Here is a 23,502-nt window from a genome sequence, read left to right as displayed (position 1 = left end):
ACGACGATCACTTCGGGAAACGTGACACTCGTGACAGTAGTTTTACAACATTTGTGAAATTCACGGCGGGGTCTAAAGGAAGTAACCGATCGGTACAAATCGTACGTCGAGCATATTAATGGTCAAGAAATACGTGTATACGTAGGCGCGAGAATATCAAAAGGAGTTGATATTACTACGCCGCACGTTGTGGAAGGAAGCAGAAATCGAGTACTAGCAGGAAGTGGGTAGAAGGGGGTACGTCGTTGAGCTAGTTGATTCGGTGGTGGCTACATGTGGCTGTCCGCCGGTCGCGACTACGAGACATTTCCTATTGAGGCATAAAAAGTTACATTTTCCAACGGAAATCGATAGTTGAAAGAAGCCGTAATCATGCAAATGGATCCAACGACGGTGCAACTTATCCAGGTTCTAGAGAGAACAGTCTCATCAGGTAAGTCGTTTTGATTAATCGGTTTTTGAGTTGTTGGCGACATCATAAAATCTCGACTATTCTTTTTCATTGATTTCGATCCCTTGACCTTGCTATGTCTCTTGTTTTGTGAAGCATTCTTTCTTTTTTTCGAATGCTTCTTATCATTTCCACGACCTGGCTGAAAAAGTAAAGTCCTATTGCGTGCGCGTCCTTTTCGTACTTCTTTTCGTGTATTCATGGAGCATCTAGTATCATTGTTAATTAACGGTTTCATCGATTCATTTCGAATTTTTTGGCCGTAATGTTTAAGTATTTGATCGGAATCTGTTGTTTTTACGAAAATACGTCGTATTGTGTTCCGCTTGGCTGTTGCTAGGGGCTTTGTTCATGGCCGGAAAAGTATTGTCCCATGTGACGGTTACTCGTACTGCACGTCCCCGTTGTCGGTTGGCACAACGAGTACTTACTCTTGTGCATCTTGCTTTTCTAACCTCTATTATTAATTTCCATTTTTTTTTTTTTTTAACACGATATTAATGAGATAATATATAGAAAATATGATATTGATTAAATGCATTTTTACTTACAATTTTAGACAAAAATGAATTGGAGGCAGCTCAGAATTTTCTAGAGCAAGCAGCAAGGGCTAATCTTGTAAGTTATTTTTTTTTCTTTTTTTTTTTTTTTTTTTTTTTTTCCTAGTGACAAATGTTTCTAAATTAAAAATATATACGAGGTTATAAAGAAAATCATTATTTTCTTTTTAGCATGAATTTTTGCAAAGACTTAGCAGCGTGCTTGTTACTGCTGCTGCAAGCCCTGTTGCTCGTATGGCAGCAGGTCTTCAGCTTAAAAATCAACTTACATCCAAAGATCCAGACCTAAAATATCAATATCAACAACGTTGGCTTGCGATTCCTGTAGAAACAAGAGAATATATTAAGAAAAATGTAAGAAAAATTTTTTCGTTTATTTGTAATATTTATTTCTAAATATTTCTAGTTTCCAATTTTTTAATTTTTCCTCCAATAGTGCAAAAATATTTATTTCATACGTATTTGTCGTTAGATTTTTGGGGCACTTGGAACAGAGAACAATAGGCCAGGTTCTGCACCACAGTGTGTTGCATATGTAGCAGTTGCTGAATTACCTGTTCGTGAATGGACCAATGTTATTCAGCTGTTAGTTAATAATGTTGTAAATCCAAACAGTACAGAAATGTTAAAAGAAGCAACACTAGAAGCCATTGGTTATATTTGTCAAGATATAGAAAGCGATGTTTTGGTACCTCAGTCTAATGAAATTCTCACAGCTATTATTCATGGTATGAAAGGATCTAGTACTTCGCATTATGTTCGTCTTGCAGCTACAAGTGCACTCTACAATTCATTAGAATTTACCAAAGGAAATTTTGAGATAGAGGTTAGTATAATTGTAATAATAATAGGATATAAATAGGATATAAATAGGATATAAATAATTTGTTAATAAGAATACGTTATTTATTTTTATTCCTTATGTTATATACAGACAGAACGAAACTTCATTATGGAAGTGGTATGCGAGGCGACGCAATCTTTAAACACACAAGTTAAAGTAGCAGCATTACAGTGTCTTGTGAAGATTATGTCGTTATATTATCAATATATGGAACCTTACATGGCTCCAGCACTTTTTCCGATTACTTTAGAAGCTATGAAATCAGATATTGATGAAGTTGCACTGCAAGGAATTGAGTTTTGGTCAAATGTATCTGATGAGGAAGTAGATTTAGCCATGGAAGAAGGTGAAGCCTCCGATGGTGGTCGACCGCCGGTCAAAGTATCGAGGCATTATGCAAAGGGTGCTTTGCAATACTTGGTACCTGTTTTGATGAAGAAACTCACTAAACAAGAAGAATTCGATGATGAAGACGATTGGAATCCTTCAAAAGCAGCCGGAGTATGTTTAATGTTACTATCATCTTGTTGCGAAGATGCTATTGTTCCATTCGTTTTGCCATTCATCAAAGATAGTATCAAAAGTCCAGATTGGAGGTATAGAGATGCTGCTTTGATGGCTTTTGGTTCGATTCTCGGAGGCGTCGATCATGCCACTTTGAAACCTTTGGTAGAGCAAGCAATGCCAACACTTATCGAACTAATGTATGATAGCAGTGTCGCGGTAAGGGATACAGCTGCATGGACGTTTGGTCGAATTTGTGAGATCATACCAGAAGCGGCGATTAGTGAGACATACCTGAAACCATTGTTAGAAGCTTTGATAAATGGTTTGAAGGCGGAACCTCGTGTTGCAGCAAACGTTTGTTGGGCATTTACGGGTCTTGCAGAGGCTAGTTACGAGGCTGCTGAAAGTTTAGAAGGGCAAAATCCAGAAACTTATTGCATGTCTCAATACTTTGATTTTATTATTCAGAGATTATTGGAAACAACAGATCGTCCGGATGGAGCTCAAGCTAACTTAAGGTCAGCTGCATACGAAGCGCTAATGGATATGGTGAAAAACTCTCCGCGCGATTGTTATATAACCGTGCAGAAGACGACGATGGTAATTCTGGAAAGATTGCAGCAGGTACTGCAAATGGAGACACATATCCAGAGCCATTCGGATCGTGCTCAGTACAACGATTTGCAATCGTTGTTATGTGCAACTTTACAATCCGTACTCCGTAAAGTTACACCAGAAGATGCTCCTCATATCTCTGATGTAATAATGACAGCGTTATTGTCCATGTTCAATTCGAATTCTTGCAAAGCCGAGGGTGTACAGGAAGATGCTCTCATGGCTGTATCGACTCTGGTCGAAGTGTTGGGAGAGCGTTTCTTGAAGTACATGGATGCGTTCAAACCCTATCTTTGTCTTGGTTTAAAAAATTATGCAGAGTATCAAGTTTGTTGCGCTGCGGTAGGTTTGACTGGTGATATCTGCCGCGCCTTGAAGAGCAAGATGTTACCTTACTGCGACGAGATTATGACCCTGTTGCTAGAAAATCTTAGCAACGATTCGGTTAATCGTTCTGTGAAACCTCAAATCTTTTCTGTTTTCGGTGATGTTGCTCTTAGTATTGGTCCAGAATTCAAGAAATACTTGGATGTGGTACTTCAAACGCTGGCTCAGGCTTCCCAAGCGAACGTGGATAGAAGCGACTATGATATGATCGATTATTTAAATGAATTACGCGAAGGTGTTCTTGAGGCTTACACTGGTATAGTGCAAGGACTACGTGGTGACGAAACAAATCCTTGTTCAGACGCTGCGATTGCTTTGGTGGAGCCACACGTACCCTTTATCATTCAGTTTATTACATCAATAGCTCAAGACCGTGAACATTCCGAAGGCAACATTTCAGCCTCGGTGGGATTGCTTGGTGATTTGGTCACTGTTTTCGGAGTAAAACTTTTGCCAATGGTTGAGACTGAACCGCTTACAGAGCTCTTAACTAAAGCTAGACGATCACGCATTGATAAGACCAAAACTCTGGCCAACTGGGCAACTAAAGAGATTCGAAAGCTCAAGAATGTTGCTAATTCCACATCTAGTTGGTGAGTAATTCTTTTTGTTGCATCAATGGTCTTATTTTCCCCTCCCTGCCTTTTTTTTTTTTCTTTTTTTATAATATCGATTATTTTAGTGTGGATTATGTGTGATGCGTGTATATTTGATCACCTATTATCCATATTAATTCACTGTTATTTATTATTCTCATTCTTTACTACTGCATCTTTTTTCCATTTTTGATGCTACCACCCTAAGCTGTTTCTCTGTAATATTTACGTATTAAGAAAGATTAACTTCTCGACGAACGATTTTAATGATATACAGTTAGGAAGTACAAAGAAACAAGAAAGAGGAGTGTATATAGTAATTAAAGAAGTAAACGTGCAACATAAATGGATGGCGATGAAGATTCGTGAACAACACTATAACAGTCTGATTCTGGAAATTGGAACAAGCTATAATTCTTTCTTTTTAAAAGGAAAAAAAAAAGTCTGTTTAAACGTTCTAGTCACGATTATTATATTTTATTTTCTTTAAAAAAAAAAAAAAAGAATTATAACTTTTCCTACACACACACAATTTCGTTTTGTCGTTATTACATTATAATCCCATTTGTGTCGTGATCCCGATCCGTGTATAGACACGTGTTCATTCAACACAGAGAATCCCATTTAAAGTATTAAAAATTTGTTTAAAAACAAAAAGGAAAGAAAAAAATTTTGAAATTAAAATAAAAAAAATTAAAATTAAAAAAATATGCGCATACATGCCGAGCAGTGAGCGACGGTTATTGATATTTGGCTCGCTTTTATTGTTTACAGATCACCCCACGGTTGTACTGTCGTGCAATTTGATTTGACTAGAGAGCTATCGAACACAATACAAAGACAACAAGATTGGATGGTGCGGATGCGAGTTGATGGATGTGCGTGAGTTTCGAAGCGATGACGATGATGGGGTGATGAATCTGCACGTGTCCCTGCTCTGGCGACGGTATTCGAGTACCGACACGTTGAGCACAACCCCAAATGATCGAGAAAATAAATACCTGTCTGCCGGATGTCTGCCGACAACGGATGATGAGGAGTGCAAGTGGATGTTGCCGATGAATGAGCCAAGGCCGAAGTCTGCCGAAATGTTCCGGTGATGCAAGTATGCCTGATAACGAGCCTGGGGCTTCTACCCGCGTGATTGAGAAGTTGAACCTGAGGAAAGGACGACTTCGATGGACGATGTTCGTGGCCAGTGAGAGAGAGAGAGAGAGAGAGAGAGAGAGAGAGAGAGAGAGAGCGTGTGTGATTGCGAAAGAACAAAAGAAGTGAGAACACGCAGGGAAACCAAACGAGAGAGAGAGAGAGACTGCAAAGCTGTGAAAGTATGTATTCTAATAATTGAACGTAAGAATGATTTATTAATTTGTATGCGTGTTAGATCGCAGAGAGTCTGTGTGTAAGTATAAAATAAAACTTCACTATTGAATGAGCGATTATACACACATCGTCTCGTCGAGAAAGTTCAATTATGCGTAACTCGTTGTAAAGCTCCTAGCTTTTTTTGTCCTCCTGTAGCTTTGCCAACGAAGCCCGCGATCTGTTTCCGATTCCTTGCTGAACGATCACACCATCACTCGTTTGAAGCAATCGAAGCATCATCGAATGACTGTTTTTTGGGGTAACTTGAAGTTAATAAGCGAAATAAATGGTCGTCAGAGTGCTGGTTGCTACTTTGATGGAGCGAAGTGAGTGGTAGTAAAGCTTAACAAGAAAAAGAGGGCGAGAGAAAGTGGTAAAGAAGAATGAATGCGTGTGAAGAGTGTCACGGATGTAGAATGATTCTCTGAAGAAAAAAAAAAAAGGTTCGAAAGATTCGAAATACTAGTGAGACCTCTGGTCCGATCGTGCTGCGCGAGAATCTATATGACTAGTTGTAGTATGATGATGATGATGATGATGATGATGATGATGATGATGATGATAATGATAATAATGATGATGATGATGATGATAATGATGATGATGATGATGATGATGATGCGTATGTTACTTTTTCCCCCGTATGTGAATGTCTGTTGCTGTTGATTCATTAAAATTAATATTTTGCTGGCATAAGTTATTGAGTTGTACCGAAGTCCTCGTCCGGCCTGAACGTTCGAGTAAAAAGAAATGAAAAGAAAAAGAAACTATACACGATCCAGTCCCAAAATATATCATTATACAATTATTCGCATATAAATTACAAATGTAATCCTGTGCGTGAAAATAATTTTATGCGATCATCGTTAATTCGAATCTTTCGCGGCTCTCTAATGGGATATAGGACGAGAGTCCTTTTGCACTGCCATTAATATTGAAACAATGCTGCATACGTCTTGTTCAGGCGTTCATGTAATAAGATCGTTCGTTTCTTCCTTAATATTGGATAGGTTCGATGATATCGGGAGCTCGTTTCGTGTGGATGTTCGTTTGTCGAACAGATTCGTCTTCCTGGCCTTGCATTGTTATAGAAGTCGATGAAAAAGAAAAAAAGAATATATATATATATATCGATAGCGATTGCTCGTTTCTATTCGCACGTTATTCCGTAATAACTATTGGAAAATAATATGAAACACGGTGATCGCGTAAATATTAAGTTAGTAATTGAATTTCGAAAGAAAGTGATTGATACGAACCCAACGTAATATTTATCAGAGTTACTTTCGTAAGCTGCTCCAAGATGATAAAATCAAACGTACATGAATAGATAGATAAATTTGTTCAAGAACTTTGGACATTGGACTGGGAATATTTCATATGCCTGGTCGCGCAAGGATTACACACAGCTTCTTGAAATATTTGTATTTCTTTTCTTATCTACAATATTATATTTTTCCTATTTTTACACGAACATTTCGAATCTCGAAATGACCGAGACGTGGCGTGGGAATGTCTCGGTATCTTTCCACGACACAGATATCTTTCTTATTTTCTCGAACGAACTTCCCCGCGAACGAATTCACAACCTCGCGAATTTCCATAGTTTCGCCCCTGTTTGTGCACGAACGCGATATTTAGTGAGATATTAGGCGAAGAATTAAGCGGACGGTCGGGCGCTCTAATAATATAATACGAAGTTACGTCACGTGGTCGAAACGTGGCTGTCTAGTGCCATGCATTCCAAATACTTTTGCCAGCGGAAGCACACTGTGACCGTTCTTTCGTGATGTTCGGATATATTTTATAGCGATTTCATTCTTAAACTAACACACATTTTCCTTGAATGCCTCGTTTACGCAAAGCTTTACGTACAGAGACACGAGATAGCGAGCAGAGAAAGAAAGAGAGAGAGAGAGAGAGAGAGAAAGAGTGTGAGAATGGGGGAGTGAGAGAGGGAGAGAAAGGGAGGGAGAGAAAGAGGATTATTAAAACGATGATCGCAGCGAGATTCGAATTGTAATCTAGGCTGGGGGATGATGATACCTCTTCATCGAGGGAAAACCGCGTGGAACGGGGTAAACGTGTTTCGACGGAACAAACACATAAACGAAACAAATACAAAAAAACATTCGAGTAAAAATGAAAAATAAAGAAAGAGAAGAAAGAAGAGAGAGAGAGAGAGAGAGAGAGAGGAAAAAAAAGGGAAACAAGATTGGCGTGAGAAGAAGAAACGCGAAAGGACAAATAGGGAATTGACGAGAAACGATTGTAATCTAAGAGACTTTTTATTAAATTGATTATCTTTTTTACGATTTTACATATCGAAGGAAACCAATGTGTCTGCTCCACGTCTGGATATAAAAATAAATATATATACGTATATAATTTTTTTACTGTTGCGAACGATATTGCCAAACTTAGCGTATAAGGAAGAGAAACGTTTATCTAGCTTTAAAAAAAAAAAAAAAATAATAATAAAAAAGAAAGGGATGAAAAAAGTAACGAAAGAGAAGAAGAGAAAAGAAATGGGGGTAGGGATAAAAAAAATCGTTTCGGCGAGCCGCTCGTTACGTAGACTGGAGCCTAAACCTTGATCTCTTTGCGATACACAGTCGTACACACACACACACACACACATACAAACACAGACAAATATATATTACTAATGCAAATTTCTCCTCCCGTACATTGTTTTATCTCGCGTTGGATCCTTTCGATTTCGAAGCAGAACGAAATTCTCGCAAACGAAACACGGTGTCTTCCAATCGCGACAATTTCTCCTCCTACGAAAAAAAAAAATTAAAAAAAAAATACAGCTTTGCCTTACAGTTTTTGTGATGACGGGATGCTGTCATCGATCTACCAAAGCCGATATCTCGATGAGTTCAAAAAAAAAAAAAAGCAAAAAAAAAAAAAAAAACAAAAAAAAAAAGGGAAAAAATGGGGGAAAAAAAAGGAAAAAAAACAAAACGAAAACGGTTTATTCCGAGTGTCCAAAGAAGAAACATGTAAAATGCCGAGGCGCAAAGTGTATCCTGTTTTTCTTTTACATTCCACGTAGCAGAGAGAGTAGAGAGAAAGAGAGAGGACGCAAGAAAAAAAGAGCGAGAGAAGAATGGAAGAACGAGAGAGAGAGAAAGGATGTGGATATGAAAGGGGGAATGTGAGGAAGAGAGAAAGAGAGAGGAACCACGACGGAGAGGACGGCGGTGCGCGACTTTCCGCGCGTCTCGATAAAGAACTCGATCGCTCGCCTGTTATTCTGATTCGCAAACAATGCGTTTGATCGCGTTCACCGTTCCTTACAGGCTATCTCCTAAATGGGTGGTCAAATTTTCGAAAAACCTTCTACCGGTCGTTCAGGATGAGAAAGCGTGTCTCCTTTTCAATACGTCCCTTTTTGTCCTTACGACGTGTAAAGCAAAAAAAAGAAAAATTTAGCTACCTATTTTAGAAACAGACTGTACATTAATGAAATCAACATGCGACTATTCTTTTCACGTGTAATAAAAACGTCTATTTAATGCGCTATCAAAAAACAAAAAAAAAAACGAGGTATTCGTAACGAACGAGTATTTCGTTCATTTTCGGTTATCCTCGAGGTGGTCGTTGCGAATCACATTATCAGGTCCGCCAAGAGGGCAAAAAAAAAAAAAAAGACTTGAGAGGAATTATAAGGAAAGGAAGAGAGAGAGAGAGAGAGAGAGAGAGAGAGAGAGAGAGAGAGAAAGAAAGAAAGGGAATGCGGAATATGCGCGAAGATAGGGAATCGGTGGTGGATTGGCCCATGAAAAAAAAAAAAAAGGGGCAAAAGGTAGGAAACTAGGAAACGAAACGCCGGCCGTGCCGTGATGGTAGTAACGAGTTGTGAAAATGAGGAATACGAAGAAAGCAAATTATATTATAATACGCGACTGTGATTTTTTGGAGAGACTCTCGTGTGCGAGGGGTCGATGTTCTACCCGAAAGGGAGGGTGGCTCTGGGTGATCCATGTCCTATCCTACGATCGATCACCGATCTCGAGCGTAGCGGATATCGCTCTCCATTGTTCAGCATAATTATCTTTTTAGTCCTATTGTCTCTTATTAAAGGAAGAATGTTTCGCTGCTCCACGTTTCGAGCTAGCCTAATGCGCACACGTATACTATTGTATTTAATAAATAAATAAAGAAGAAGAAGAAAAAAAGGTAACGAAGGGATACGACGTTACACGAGATCGTTTCGAAAGAGTGGGATTTCCTTTATATATATATACCTTGACGCGATCGAGGGAACGAGACACGATTAGAGCCACGCTCCTGGTAAGAAACTCATACACGATAATATCTTATCGAACTATTAGTTGTTAGCCTTTTCATCGTCGAGACTCTTAGAGTGCGTGCGATGCTTCACTAGGGAACGTACGTGAGAGCGTATTTAATTATAAGAATTATTCAAAAAGAGGAAAAAAAAAAAAAAAAAAAAAAAAAAAAAAGATGAAAACCGTGTGCATTACGCTGTATCAGTGATGATGTGCGCTGTGAGGTAAATCACTATTTACCGATGAAGTGTGCCCTGTTAGAGTGTTATCTGCGTATGGAGAAATATTGTCGACGAGAAGAACGAATGAATCGAGAGAACGAGTAAAAATGAAAAATAAAGTGAGAAAGAGAGAAAGGGAGTGCGAGTGAGCGAACGAGAGAAAAAAAATACAAGACGAGAGAGTATTTATGAATAATAATGATGGTTTGAGGGATTATGAGAAGAGTTGGCTCGTGATTCGACGTGAATCGCGGCGTCACGTTCGGGAAGGGACGAATCGTCGATTTGTAAAAAAAAAAATAAAAAAAAAAAGAAATAAAGAAAAAAAATAAAAGAAGAAACAAAGGATGGAAATGAGAAAGAAAAAAAGAAATATAAATTTTGTATCGTGACGCGGTTGTGAAGATCGGAGAACCTGTCACTGAATCCCCGTTGCCCCTTGCGTTTCGCTGAGATTTTAGCGCAACTTAGAAAACGAGATCACACGCGGAAAAAAATGTAAGCGTATTACACAAATGACAATGAAGACGATGACAATGGCGATGCGAAATAAGATAAATCTCCACGCAGATAACGCAGATAAATTATTTTTCGAGTGGATTTCAGCGACGCTTGGCCCAGCGCAGTGTCTCCGTTCTTGAGATATATTTCGAACCGCGGTGCCGTTGTACGTACGAGACAATATTTTCGATAATATTTTTTAAATCGAACCGCGAAACACGAAGCCAACCCGTGTAGACCTGTTGTTGTTCCAAAGCAGAGAAATTGCACGGTGATGGCATATAGCATGGAAGATCGATCGATCGTGCGTTATCTATAGAGCTTCGTGTGTGTGCCACGGTTGATCCGTATCTTCTCCATATTTTTGTTTTTGCGATTTTCGACCAATTTGCGTCGGGACAAGGCGTGCCGTTACCGTGCATACCGTGTGATTTAAAAAATAAAGAATTAAAAGAGAAAAAAAAAAATTAAATAAAAAAATACAAAAAAAAAGAGGTGAATAACGAGAAAGTGAGAGAGAGAGAGAGAGAGAACAGGAAGAAAAGCAAAAAGTGAGCGTGTGAGATTGACTTTTTGTGGCGATATGTGGAAAGAGAGAGAGAGAGAGAGAGAGAGAGAGATGTTGTCGAATGCTGCCGATCGACGATCGGACCAAACATTATAATTTACGCATGTGAACAATTCGGGCGATAAATGTGGGTTGAAGCAAAAGCAAGCAAGAAAGAAAGAAAGAAAGAAAGAAAGAAAGAAAAAACGAATAAACGAGAACACGAGTTGGATGAAGTCCTATTTAGCCTGCCACTTTGTAATTTGCTCACCCTCTCCAATTTATTTCCTAGAGGTTGATTTTTAGATCGACCGAGCCACTAATAAAAAAAAAAAAAAAAAAGAACAAAAGACAAAAAGTAAAAAAAAAAATTAGCCGCAGAAATTTGAAAAATCCATCATGTTTTTTGGCCTATTCTACATTTAACTGATTCAACATTTCTCGTATATCAAATATTTAGCGAATAAAATCTACGAATTTTGATTCATACGATCGCAAAGCGTGCCTTTTGATACTCTCGACAGAGTAATTTCTTTTCGTTCGAGGAGAAGATCTTACTTTCCACACAGGGAAACGAAAGCTTCGTTCAAGCGAGAAAATATTACTAGTCCGTTATCGTATATAATTATCAGGGAAGATAAAGTTCAAAGTAGAGATTAACGTTCTAACGAGAAAACTTTATTTTACTATGCATAAAAGAAGAATCTTAGCAGTGCATGCTTAGGAAGACTTTCTTTTTTTTTCCTCCGTTTCTTCGAAAAAAATTTCAACGATGATTTGCCGTTGTAAAAATATTCTAGAATAGGAGAGGGTGCGCATATCTACGTAGAGCGAGATATTCACGAGTATTCTTTCCGTTTCTTTTCGATTCGTATCAATCGTGTGGTTTGCGGAGCCTGTGTTCTGTGAAGATTTTCAAATGACAACGATTATATGTGACACATCGGCTACATCGCTTATCTGAATGCTAGAGCGATCGTGGAATGATTGGAGGACGATTCTTTTGGAAAGTGTGTTCGAAGATGTATGATCGGTCATGTTAATAGATCAACGGAGAATTTAATTGCGCAGTGAAAAGAGGGAAAGAATAAAAATATAAAAAAAGAACGAAAGATTAGTAATCCATGGTTACATTAAGTTAACAAGGTTTCAACGGTCATATAAACAAATTCATTATTAGTTTTTCATATTTTTCATCGTTGATATCTTCTTGTATCCCGCCTTATCTATTGGAACGTGAATATTCCTATAAGTATGTGTCAACCCTCTCCTCCAATCGTTAATATGGCTGGTCGTACTCTGTCAGTGTGCGTACGAGAAATGATTTTTCATTGAATCGCCAAGCGACAGTGCCATACGATTAATTGAACGAGAGAAATCATTTCGATTACTAGCATCGCGATTTTCATCGTTCTAAAGAGGAAAAAAAGAAAAAAAGAAAAAAAAAAGAGATCGAGAAAAATGAAAAAGAGAGTGAAAGAACGAGGGAGGGAAAAAAAGAGACCGATGAGAGAAAGAAAACACAAAAACACAATTGCGTTCTGTATGTCTCCTATACCTAAACCAAAAAAACCAAAAAGAAAAAAAAAAAAAAGAATTAACTATGTACCGAGAAGAAAGCGAGATCGTTTCATCCCGCAAGACCATCGAAATGCGAATTGCTTCCACATGTGTTTTCACATTTGAAATTTCTTCTCCTTTTTTTTTTTTTTTTTCTTTTTTCTTTTCCTTTTTGTCTCCGACAAAACGAGATTGTCCAGAATAAAAATTCATTTTGAATCTAATGCAATGATGCTATATTATTACCAGTCGTCGCTCGAACTTTCTCTTTCTCATTTCTTTCTTCATTACGATCGTGCATTTTTCCGTTTGATATAATCGTCACGAAGAATTATATCAGGATTCGTGAACCAATAAACGCATACGTTAAAAACTCGGACAATTATCCGTGTAACGATCCTTTACTTCATCAATTGGATTATTTGGGATTCGAAAGAAGCCGTATATATTTCGCGATGTACGATAGAACTTGCCAATGATCTTTTACACGAAAATATTCGGAGTTATTTGATTCGACGATCTCAAGTTATTATAGATTGTTATAATATACGTAATATATAATTAAATTCGATAAAACGTGGTATTTACTACGCTACGTAAACGTTACGTAAGAGGACAATAATAATTAAAATAAAAATTTCCCGATCGGACATTTTGTCGGGATATATAATCGGATATAAATTATTCATTAAAGTGCAAGAGCATAAATGAAACAAGTAATGAGGCAAAAATGTAGAACGTGGCAAAAGCTTACGCAGTATGGGCAAAGAATGAATCGCGGCCGCCACGCAGTATGTGTCAGCATTGTTCTTAATCTTCTTTAAGTATCCTTAACCCAATTGAATTAGAAGGGCATACCCCGCGGGCTGTGGAGTCGTGTCGCTTGTATTTTCTTGATTCTCTTTTCGTGCGTGAAACGCGAAGAGCGGGAGTGCGCGTTCCACTTGTCACTCCGCCGTTTCGTTCTTTTCATTCGCTGTTCAACAGAATAGAAAAGAGAATACGCTTTGCTTTCATGTATTATATCCGAGAGATGAACAATATCGGTGTTTTCGTTATCAAAATTCCGGAATAATCATCAATCGATCATTCTACGAGTGCCATTTTTTTTTCTTGATACGATCTAATATTAATACGTACCATTCGTTGAATTAATTTTCTTTACACGCTGTATAATTACATCCATACGTCTATCTCGCGTCTATACAGATCTTTATAGCTTCGATCTATTATTTTTCCTTCTTTCTTTCTTTCTTTCTTTCTTTCTTTCTTTTTTTTTTTTTTTTTGCAACACGATAACACACACGACAAGTGAGTTTCTTTAAGAGAAGAGTAACGATTGTCGAGAAGACGAACTTTCTAAAAGATGTTGAGCGAGCAAGTGGATTGATCTACAGTGAAAAGATAATATTCGGTCTTAACTCATCCGATCATTTTGGGTTCGTGTCCTATAAGAACTCGCTAAATCTGTTGTGAAAGGTGTTGAACGCGGTGTATCTAAATACTTTTATCCGATAGGTGGCGACCTCGGAGGGAAACTGCTCTTCGTGTCATGATCGCGCGAGGGTGAAAGAGGAGAAGAAAGAGAGAGAGAGAGAGAGAGAGAGAGAGCGAGAGAGAGAGAGAAAAAGACGCAGCAGAATGGAACTAATGGCACGTCGGTTGCACTGCTATCGGAAGGAAGCTAATACACATCACGTAACGCGTTTCTAAGGTATCGGCCGAGGTTTCGGTAAGCTGAAAGCGTGGGCAAAGTTGACGAGAAATGGAGCATTTGGATGAGAATCGAACCTCTGGGTCGGCAAACATCGAGACGACGACTGGTAGCGCGGAAAACGAAGTAAGTTCTTCCTCATCAATGTAATTACGTGTTTACAGGAAAAGTTTACGTTTTCTAATACACGTGTAATAATTTTAAATGCTACTCGATAGCGCAATATTTCTTTCTTAATCTCTTATTCCTAAGGTTTTATCTAATCGCATCGCGATGAAACTTTGTTGATTTTCCCGATTACAATAGATATAAATTTACTTTTTAAAAATTGCCCGTCATCGCCCGCCACTCGTGATTTCTATCGATTATTAGAGAAGTCGTTTAAAAATTAAAAGAGACGGGGGAGTTTGTGTAATCGCAGGATGGCTTCGATCTCGACGATCTTCTACCGATCGTCGGCGAATTCGGCCGTTATCAGAAACAACTTCTCTGGCTCGTGTGTCTTCCGGCGTGTCTCCCATGCGGCTTTTGCGCCTTCAACCAGCTCTTCATGGCCGACACGCCACCCCACTGGTGCAAAATACCCGGGTTGGAGAGCCTGAATGTCTCTCGAAGAAGGAGACTCGCGATTCCGACCATTCAGGTGCAATTCTCGGTCTGATAATACCACCTCCTGTATCTTCATAATGATACACGTTTCATCATGAAGAATTTACACGATTCGAAGCTTGATCCTTGATCGAGAGTGTAGATATTAATTGCTAATAATCGCTAATAATATTAATAATCCCTGTGTGCGAATTAAGCAATCGGCTAAGGGCTTGCGTTTTGTTATCGACCCTCTGTATTTGCCAGATATACGATATACAAGGTAATTAGATAATTGCTAGAATCCTTGTTTTCTTTTGCAGAGCGTAGTGTTTAGGAATGTACATTGCAGGAAAAGATACACGGTTTGTCATCGGTAGAGTAAGAGTCTACGCTTGGCTGGAAAGCTATTATTTGCTCGCAATATTGTAACAATTGGTTTCGTAATTAGGACGACAATGAAACGTACAGTCAATGCACGCGATACGATATCGATTGGACGGCGGAAAACATTTCCGTCGTGACAACAGCCTCGTTCGTGCCAAATTCATCGTGGCCCGTTGTTCCATGCGATCACGGTTGGGAGTACGAGACGTCGGAAGTGAAATCCTCTATCGTTATCGACGTACGTTTTTTTTTTCCTTTTTTGCCTTTAATTTTCTCACTCGCAAAGGGAAAAGGATTAATCGTTATGTTTACAGTTCAATCTCGTATGCGATTATGCGATTTATCCAACGATCGGATTGGTCGCTTTAAACACAGGTGGACCAATTGGGGTGTACCTTTTCGGCACGTTGAATGACAGGTAATCATATTGTTCGTATCGATGTTTGAGGGATACAGATCGTTTCATTGCATATGTTGTTGTGTCGTATAGAATTGGCAGAAGATTGTCTTTCTTCACGTGTCTGGCCACTTTAATAACCGGTGGATTTTTAACATTCATATCGAACAGCTTCTGGACATGGGCCGCAACAAGGGTGGTCGTCGGCTTGACCATCCCAGCCATTTATCAAATTCCCTTTATCATATGTAAGATCATTTGTAAAAGTAAAAAAAAAAAAAAAAATGAAATGAAAAAGACGAATCCAACGAGGATGCTGGAACGAATATTGATCGACGGAATGCGAACGAATGTTATTAATTTGTGTCTTGATTTCATGCGAACAGCTTTGGAACTGGTTGGCCCAAATTATCGATCATTCGTGACAGTGATGACTTGCACTTTCTACACAATGGGATTATGCATGCTGGCTGGTGTCACGTATTTGATAAGGGATTGGAGAACGTTAACCATAGTCACGAGTGCGCCATTTCTTTTGTACATCTTGTACTGGTGGTAAGTGGTGGTGTGTTACCATTTTCCCCTTTCGTCTTCTGTGTCGCATTGTAAAACGTGCAAGATCGTTTCAGGTTCTTGCCAGAGTCACCGAGATGGTTGTTGGCGAAAGGTCGATTGAGCGAGGCGAGCGATATCTTGGAACGATTGGCAAAAGTAAACGGAAAAGAGTTGCCGCTTTCTTTCACGCAAAAATTACGACAACGTATGATGATGTCACGGTCCAAAAGTGAAGAAGAAAGATTGCGTAGTGGTCCCGGTGTTTTATCACTCTTCAGAACTCCGAATATGCGATTAAAGACATGCTTGATCACTCTAAATTGGTAAATCAAAGTTCAAGCGTATAAAAAATATTATTCGTCCGTAATATTACGAATATTATTTATTTGTTTATTAATTTCGTAATTTTTGTTTTGTTAAACGTTCGCATAACGATTTTTTCAAAAAAAAATTTTACGAAATAAAGAAAATTTATTTATCGCTGATTCGATCCTTTTTTTTTTTTTTTTTTTTTTTTTCCCTTTTTTTTCTAGGTTCGCGAACAACATGGTTTACGTTGGATTATCGTATTATGGGCCAGCATTGGGCAACGAGGAACACTTGAGCTTCTTCTTCTCGTCTCTTGCCGAGATTCCGAGCTACATGGCTTGCTGGATCGTGATGGATCGATGGGGTCGCCGTTGGCCTCTCTGCTTGAGCATGGTGGTGACTGGAATCCTGTGCATCACCACAGTTCTTTTGTCACCCGGTATCGAATCGTTCCTCTAATAAAAGCAGGGAAATGAAAAGATCGCTTCATCGGATAAAGCGATGATGAAGCGATGAAACAGAATCGTTCCTCTTCTTCTTTTTCTTTTCTTTCATCGCGTTTCTTCTTCTTCTTCTTCTTTTACAGATGCGGTTGTGACTACGTTAATTCTATTCCTCTTATCGAAATCCGCGATATCGGCCTCCTTTCTAATTATATATCCGTTCGCCGGTGAACTTTACCCCACGCAATTGCGCGGCGTAGCGATCGGTTTCTCTGCCTACATCAGCGGTCTCGGGCTCATAATCATTCCCTTTGTTACGTATCTCGTAAGTGATCGTAAATATTGTTTATCGTGTGGCGGCGGCCAGATGAATCTTCAAAGCATTTGCGTCATTTGCGCGCAGGGCAAGGAAAACTTGGTGCTGCCCCTCGTAATTCTTGGCGTCGTGTCTGTGATCGGGGGATTATCTGGCCTGCGTTTACCCGAGACTCTGCATCATCGATTGCCCCAAACCGTCGAGGAAGGGGAATTGTTTGGGAAAGATTGGACATGTGCCGACTGTTTTCGTTGCGTTCCGACCAAGTACGAATTTTATCAATGTTGTTGTAAGGAAACAAAAAAAAAAAAAAGAGAGAAAAATCTAATACGTGCCGACAAGATGAGATAATTATTCTCATGGACGGTTTCGTTTCTTTGGATGGGTTGTAGACCTTCGTCGGCCGCGGCGTCTTACGAGGATCTGTCGGCGAGGGAGACGGTGGAGATGCACGAGGTACCCGAGGCACCGATACCTCAAAGGCTGTTGGAGGATCAACAGAGGCCGAGCGGAGCGAGCGTGCGCAGGCTGGTTCGGCAATCGAGCGTGATGGACACGCAGCGGGATTCCGACGGATCCATCAAGATGACTTATTGGTTTTAGATTTTTATCGAATCGGGCAGTTTTGAGCTTTTCGGAACAATATACGAGAATCGAATCGAAAAGGGAAGTATTATTGTATCGTTGCAGCGTTGGCCGTGTGTCTTATTTCTTCGAGCTTGTTCCTACGCGAGCTGAAATATATATATATATATTTTTATGTATAATATTTTCAGTCTGATATCGATATCTACTTTATAATTCGACCAATTTTGCAATGTAACGATGATGTTGCTATTTTAATTGGAAACGATGAAAAAATTAATTTAGGTTACGAGATTGGCAGTTTCGAAAACAATTTTATAATAAAAAAAAAAAAAGAAAGAAAGAAAGAAAGAAAAGAAATGAAAAAATATAGAAGTGACAATATTTATTTTAAATATTGATAATCTTGCGTGACAATATATTTTATCGTCCGATCAACAAAATATGAATACAAGTCGAATTATTTTCCATTATTTTGAATATATTATAAAGTATTTTATTTTAATTTCATCGGTGATTTCTCAAATTACAAACATAAATTCATGATCTTTACCCTCGATCTTTTATCGATCAATAAGATGAAACCAATAAGATGATACAATCCGGAAATAATATTTAATTAAAATTGGATTCATTCGTCTTGTATTTCCGGAGATAAGTTGTGCTTATATAATTCAGAGATAAGATATCTTTGAAATTATATATTTTCAAGTGAGTTCTAATCACAATCCGTAAAGTTAACGCGCGTCACGTTTTTATGGATGAGGAGAAATTAGAATTGAAAACACATTTTGTTAATAAGATATTCTTTACTTTACGTGTACATTTTGCAATTTATTCCCATAGTTGGTACAATACAAAACACGAAGATTAAAGGAGAGGAGGGGAAATTGGGAAGAAAGGAAGTGTGGTGTTAGCCATGAAACTGACTTCGTCGAATCTTGCGATTATTCTTACGTTCCCGATCGATTCTCTTCTCCAACCTTCTTCTCCTATCTCTTCGATCTCTTCTAGAGTCGAGTGGTTCTGTTGTAGCAGCTACAATCAATAAGATCGTGTGATTTCGATATCGACTGTCGTTCTGTTTAAATATTTTTTGAATCTTTTCTTTTTTTTTTTTTTTTTCTCAGTTTACTCACCTGTCCAGTAATCGCTGCTTTAGCTCGGGTGGATAGGTTACGTATATGTAATGGTCGGGCATCTCCTCGTTCGATGTGGGCATATTCTCATCCCCTGGCTCTCCCTTCCTTCTCCCGCTAGATCTACTCTCGCCAGAACCACTCTGATCGTGCGACGAGGACGTAGCCGTGATATCTCCATCCGTGTAATCTAAATTTCCGCTCCCGTCTAGCCTGTCTTCTTCTGCTGAGCTGGAAGTAGAGAGAATGGTTTTGGTGGATGGATTAATTTTTAATTAATAACGGCAGTATCATGGGTTTCGTTAATTAAAACAAGCGATAAACAACGAATACGGCTTACTTGTTCGTAAATGATATGAGGTATTATTTTTTTATAATATTAATTGAAAAAGAGAGACTGTAATTTTTAAAATATAAAAAAAAAAAAAAAAAAAAAAAAACAAAGATTACAAGTAAAAAATTACTTTGATCTTTGAACTTTTACGTAAGATATTTATTGAGTCAATGTCAATATATAAATTTCCATATCGAGTTTTCAACAATACCATTGAAAAGTTATTCCTATTGTTATCCCCTTGTATATATATTTCGCAATATATAAAATATCGAAAAAAAAGGAGACGAAATTATCTCGAATATATTTGTAACTCCTTTCTGTAATATTTCCTTTTTGATCATGCACGATTATATTATGATGACAACAACCGCGCCATTAATGATAATTTCTATTCTTGAGTTTATACACATAACTATGTATGTATATCTATGTATCATAGTATTTAATGTCTATATGTAAATAGAGGTAACGATAAGATAGTAAATAATTTCACGTTTATCTAAACTGATTAAACGTACGTACGTACTTGAATAACACCCAAATAATATAGTAGCACGCGTAAATCGACGAGAATAGAACGACCATAAAAATGGTTAACAGGTACCAAGGTGTATGCCTTTGTTGCCTCTTCGTGTCTTCCCAGTATCTGTCACAGCTGAGATACCAACATATCGCTCGGTTCAACTCTCCTAGAAAGAAAGAGAGACAGAGAGAGAGAGAGAGAGAGAGAGAGAAGAAAAATGATGGAATTCATAAATATTCGATTTATCGATAAAATTGTTTCGATTTTAACGATAATTATACCTTCGATCTCTTGGAAATCTCGTACCGAAAGATTTGTCAAAAGACCAGCGATGCAATCGCGAATCAATACCTGTCAATAGTTTTAAAATAACATGAGTGCGAAACAAACAAGAATAAGATAATCGTAATAAATGCACGAATATTTTCTATTTGCCATTCAATTTGTTGTTGTTAGTTTACTACTAATTACTAGTTAAAGATTAGTAAGCGATAATAATAAATACATGGGTCTGGAAATTTTGCTTAACAGATTTCTTCGTTTTACGGTATATGAACAAGGTGAAAAAATTAAGCCCAAATTAATTCTCTATAAGGAAAGATACTTTCTTCATACTGTCTCTTGAGAGATTTTTTTTTTTAGATTACATTCAATAAACCAAGCATTTTACGAGGATCGAAGCTTTCAAAGACAACAAACAAATACCTTACGTAATTTTACATACTTAAATCCTGATCTTGGAGTTCCACGGATGACAAAAAAAACTCAACCGTTCATTAAATTCATCCGGCCTAAAAAGGTATTTATCGTAAATACTCTTCTCTTATCGTATTCCCTTATTCCTATCTCTCGTTCCATTCCTCGATTCGATCAAAATTTCAGATCAAGATAAATCCTCCCCGAGATAAAGAATCAGACCCCCATCATCTTTAACCGTTTCTTTACAACCGTCCCACGAAGTCGAACTAACTTCGCATTGTAATTTCAGCTTCTGCAACTCCTCCGGTTTGCAGTTGGCCTTGAGCTTCCTCAGATGCAACCCCTTGCGCCTCTGCTTCTTGTCCACGGCCGGCAAAGCCGCTTCGACGAGATTTTCCTCGTCGTCCTCGTCCTCGTCCTCCTCTTCGTCCTCGTCCTCTTCGTTGTCGCAAGCGTTGCTCTTGTTGTCGGGGCCAGCGATCTCCACGTGATACGCCGTACCCGGTAGACGATGGTTCTCCAGAGCGCCGCTGTCTTCTCGATGGCAATATTGCTGAATGTTGGTGACAGCGCCACCTCCGGACATGGTGCAACCTTTCTCCACCGGATACGTCCTCGATAAACCGGGCCTAGACTCGCAGGACATGACCGAAGTGGAACGTTGCTCCGTGTTCTCTTTCCACACTTGTATGTCGGTGCTGTGGTGGCCAGCTTCGTCGTCCACCAAAGAATTCTCGAAATCCCTGTTCCCCAGCACATCGCATCTCATGATGTCGCAATAATCCGCCAGGCATACCGCATCCTCCGCCTGGTTTACACACAATTTTAACTTATAATTCACGCACGTAATCGTCAAGTTCGAAATGATTTCGTATGAAGGCTGACTCGATTATATCGATTCTCGAATGGTCGAGTGGAAAACGACGATCCTTATAAAGATCTAAAACTACGATATCATCGGAAAAGATATAACGGAACGATCGTTCGTCGCTTCTACGCTCTTTTATAATAAATAGTATCGAAAGAGGCGAAAAAAATTTACCGTGTTAACGTTACTCTTGTGTCTGTTATCGAAGTGGGCATCCAAGTGTTTCTCCGCGTAAAAGGATTTGCCACACAGGCCGCAGGTCCATTGCGACGATCTGTGCTGATGTTTCGCCTTTTGTTGAGGTCGAAAAATGTCCCGACTTTCGTGGAACGGGCACTCCAACGGCAATTCCACTTGATGTTTCTTCAGAATTGGCATCCATCTCTGAAACCAGGGATCAACAACAACGCTATTTCGAAATTGGATAATTATCATTTCTCGTGAAAAATTTATGCGTACGGATTGAAACGAGTTCATTCGATAAACATTTATTTCTTTACCTTCTGCACTATCCTCCTCACCACGGACGCTCGATCGCGTGGGCATGATATTTTAAACACGCTGGGTCCTGGCCACGGGATTACCGATAATAGTAAGACTATCAAGACCTGAAAAACGCATTTCTCCTCTTATTTCCCCTCTTATTAATTTTCTGTCTTTCGCGAGCGGACCTCGACGTGTGCATGCCCGTAAAAAAAGTTAAATTATCGCGACACCGTTGACTATTCATCGCCTCTACATCGATGATCTCTTTCTCTCTACTACGCTTATTCGTATTGTATCTATATAGATGCGCATACATATTGTTATTTATATCGGTGCAAATAGAAAACGATCACGTCGCGTGTGGCATTGCGGGAAAAATATATTTTCACGCACTCTGATCGTTTTACCCATTTCACTTGCTCCGTCCCGTCGTGTCCGCGACAAAGTTTAATCCCCGACGATTAAAAATCCCCGACCGCCCCGCGTGAATCTCCTTCACGATCTCGAACGGTAGAAAAAAAATTGATTCGGCAATGACGCAGTCTCGCACTCGTTCTCGTGACGATGACCATTCCGCCCGTCGATGCAACAAACACTCTCCGATCTCTTCTCTTCTCTTCTCTTCTCTCTAATTACCTCGATATGAAAGGGTTGGGTCTTCATTCATAGCCCAAATTCGCCTAGCGACAGTGATCCGGTGGTAGCAACGATAAACGCACCGACACGAGAATCCCGAACAATAAAAACGGTTTCGTGCTGGTCGCGATTCACGGTCAACTAGGGACGTAACGGGGGTTGCGGCGAGGATCAGGTATAGGGGCGAACGTCGACATGGCGTTGTCGTCACCTTGTACCAACGCAGGGATGAATCGTCGCGGGGTGCTCGGAAAAAAGATTGTCGAACGAGCGATGGAAACGAGATTAATGAGAAAATTAATCCATGTGGACCGAGTGGAATTTTCGAAAAATGGGGAGGAAAAATTCCCGCCTGGAATTCGGTCGAACGGATGTTTATAATAGAATGTTTTAAATTCGTTACGCGTTGATAGAATTTGGAGGAACTTGGAGTTGTACGGGCCTGAACGTGGCGATCCGAGTCGGCGTCGATGACGCCGCGCCGACGCATCCATCCGACATGGAGTTTACGTGTCGAGTGCGATCGTTCCGAGTCGTAGTTCGATGCAAATGTCTCGTTTTATAAAAAAAAAAAAAAAAAAAATCTATAATTTATAATTATATTTATAATCATTAATCGACTAATTCATCATCGCATTCGCAGTCGTAACGCGATTTACACGTAATGGCGATTCGCATGGATAAAAATATGGCGAGATTCGATCGATTCGAGGCACGAAGGGTGTTGTATTGTCGACGAACGATAAGACGGGGAAGGGATGGAATTTTGTCGTCGGATGGCAAGGGAGAAAACCTTTTCTCGCCTCGGCCTTTTCGGATAAGCCTTTTTATCGTTCGAAACTGTTGTTCGCGATATCGATTGCAATTTTTCCTTCTTAATTCCTTCCTTTCTTTAACTCGTGCACCTACTTGTGCCCTATGAGATGCCCAATAAGTATCGATTATGCAACATCGAAATGTAAGATCGGATCGGTTTAATGATACAATTATTTAATCGGTGAGGAACGAATAACACGATATACCGGGTAACATAATTTTTCTTTTCCTTTTTTTAGAAAGAAA

At 39.1% G+C, this 23,502-nt stretch overlaps 3 protein-coding genes across 8 annotated transcripts; 2 read left to right on the top strand and 1 right to left on the bottom strand.

The window, feature by feature from the left end:
* Fs(2)Ket (Importin subunit beta Fs(2)Ket) lies at positions 1–14,098 on the top strand. Of its 3 annotated transcripts, none has more exons than XM_003692651.3 (6): positions 1–433; positions 1,011–1,069; positions 1,183–1,365; positions 1,484–1,837; positions 1,946–3,957; positions 13,977–14,098. In XM_003692651.3, exons 1-6 carry the CDS (start codon positions 373–375, stop codon positions 14,026–14,028), a joined length of 2,721 nt encoding a protein of 906 aa, XP_003692699.2. In that variant the 5' UTR covers positions 1–372; the 3' UTR covers positions 14,029–14,098. The 3 variants fall into 3 exon arrangements, with proteins under 3 accessions (XP_003692699.2, XP_086770494.1, XP_086770493.1); XM_086914368.1 differs by lacking the exon at positions 13,977–14,098 and adding an exon at positions 4,735–6,021; XM_086914367.1 differs by lacking the exon at positions 13,977–14,098 and having other exon boundaries at positions 1,946–3,961.
* Positions 13,978–18,575, top strand: CarT (Carcinine transporter). 2 transcript variants are annotated; one of them, XM_086914374.1, is made up of 11 exons: positions 13,978–14,298; positions 14,594–14,815; positions 15,212–15,385; positions 15,462–15,565; positions 15,638–15,792; positions 15,931–16,099; positions 16,174–16,422; positions 16,633–16,847; positions 16,995–17,176; positions 17,255–17,433; positions 17,560–18,575. In XM_086914374.1, exons 1-11 carry the CDS (start codon positions 14,224–14,226, stop codon positions 17,768–17,770), a joined length of 1,935 nt encoding a protein of 644 aa, XP_086770500.1. In that variant the 5' UTR covers positions 13,978–14,223; the 3' UTR covers positions 17,771–18,575. The 2 variants fall into 2 exon arrangements, with proteins under 2 accessions (XP_086770500.1, XP_031771621.2); XM_031915761.2 differs by lacking the exon at positions 14,594–14,815 and having other exon boundaries at positions 14,081–14,298.
* On the bottom strand, positions 18,542–22,661 carry LOC100864708 (uncharacterized). Of its 3 annotated transcripts, none has more exons than XM_012485019.3 (8): positions 22,441–22,661; positions 21,819–21,926; positions 21,493–21,702; positions 20,722–21,258; positions 20,033–20,102; positions 19,755–19,917; positions 18,892–19,122; positions 18,542–18,790 (listed from the first exon to the last, which is right to left on the bottom strand). In XM_012485019.3, the coding sequence occupies exons 1-8, from the start codon at positions 22,465–22,467 to the stop codon at positions 18,763–18,765; spliced, it is 1,374 nt and encodes a 457-aa protein (XP_012340473.1). In that variant the 5' UTR covers positions 22,468–22,661; the 3' UTR covers positions 18,542–18,762. The 3 variants fall into 3 exon arrangements, with proteins under 3 accessions (XP_012340473.1, XP_086770508.1, XP_003692701.1); XM_086914382.1 differs by having other exon boundaries at positions 19,833–19,917; XM_003692653.4 differs by lacking the exon at positions 22,441–22,661 and adding an exon at positions 22,198–22,330.
* Between the last annotated feature and the right edge of the window lie 841 nt (positions 22,662–23,502).

This window comes from Apis florea, unplaced genomic scaffold (genome assembly GCF_048593485.1).
Source record: "Apis florea isolate Af1SG1 unplaced genomic scaffold, ASM4859348v1 contig_3587_pilon, whole genome shotgun sequence".
NCBI lineage: Eukaryota > Metazoa > Arthropoda > Insecta > Hymenoptera > Apidae > Apis > Apis florea.
Note: the sequence above shows the minus strand (reverse complement) of the source record. Positions and strands in the feature narration are given on the sequence as shown.

Coding starts and splice junctions, on each gene's coding strand:
- CarT (XM_086914374.1), top strand. CDS start 14,224: ATGGAGCATTTGGATGAGAATCGAACCTCTGGGTCGGCAAACATCGAG. Junction 14,299..14,593: donor CTGGTAGCGCGGAAAACGAA/GTAAGTTCTTCC, acceptor GTGTAATCGCAG/GATGGCTTCGATCTCGACGA. Junction 16,100..16,173: donor TTGTACATCTTGTACTGGTG/GTAAGTGGTGGT, acceptor AGATCGTTTCAG/GTTCTTGCCAGAGTCACCGA.
- LOC100864708 (XM_012485019.3), bottom strand. CDS start 22,467: ATGAAGACCCAACCCTTTCATATCGAG. Junction 21,259..21,492: donor ACAAGAGTAACGTTAACACG/GTAAATTTTTTT, acceptor TGTGTAAACCAG/GCGGAGGATGCGGTATGCCT. Junction 20,103..20,721: donor AGCTGAAATTACAATGCGAA/GTTAGTTCGACT, acceptor AACTATTGACAG/GTATTGATTCGCGATTGCAT.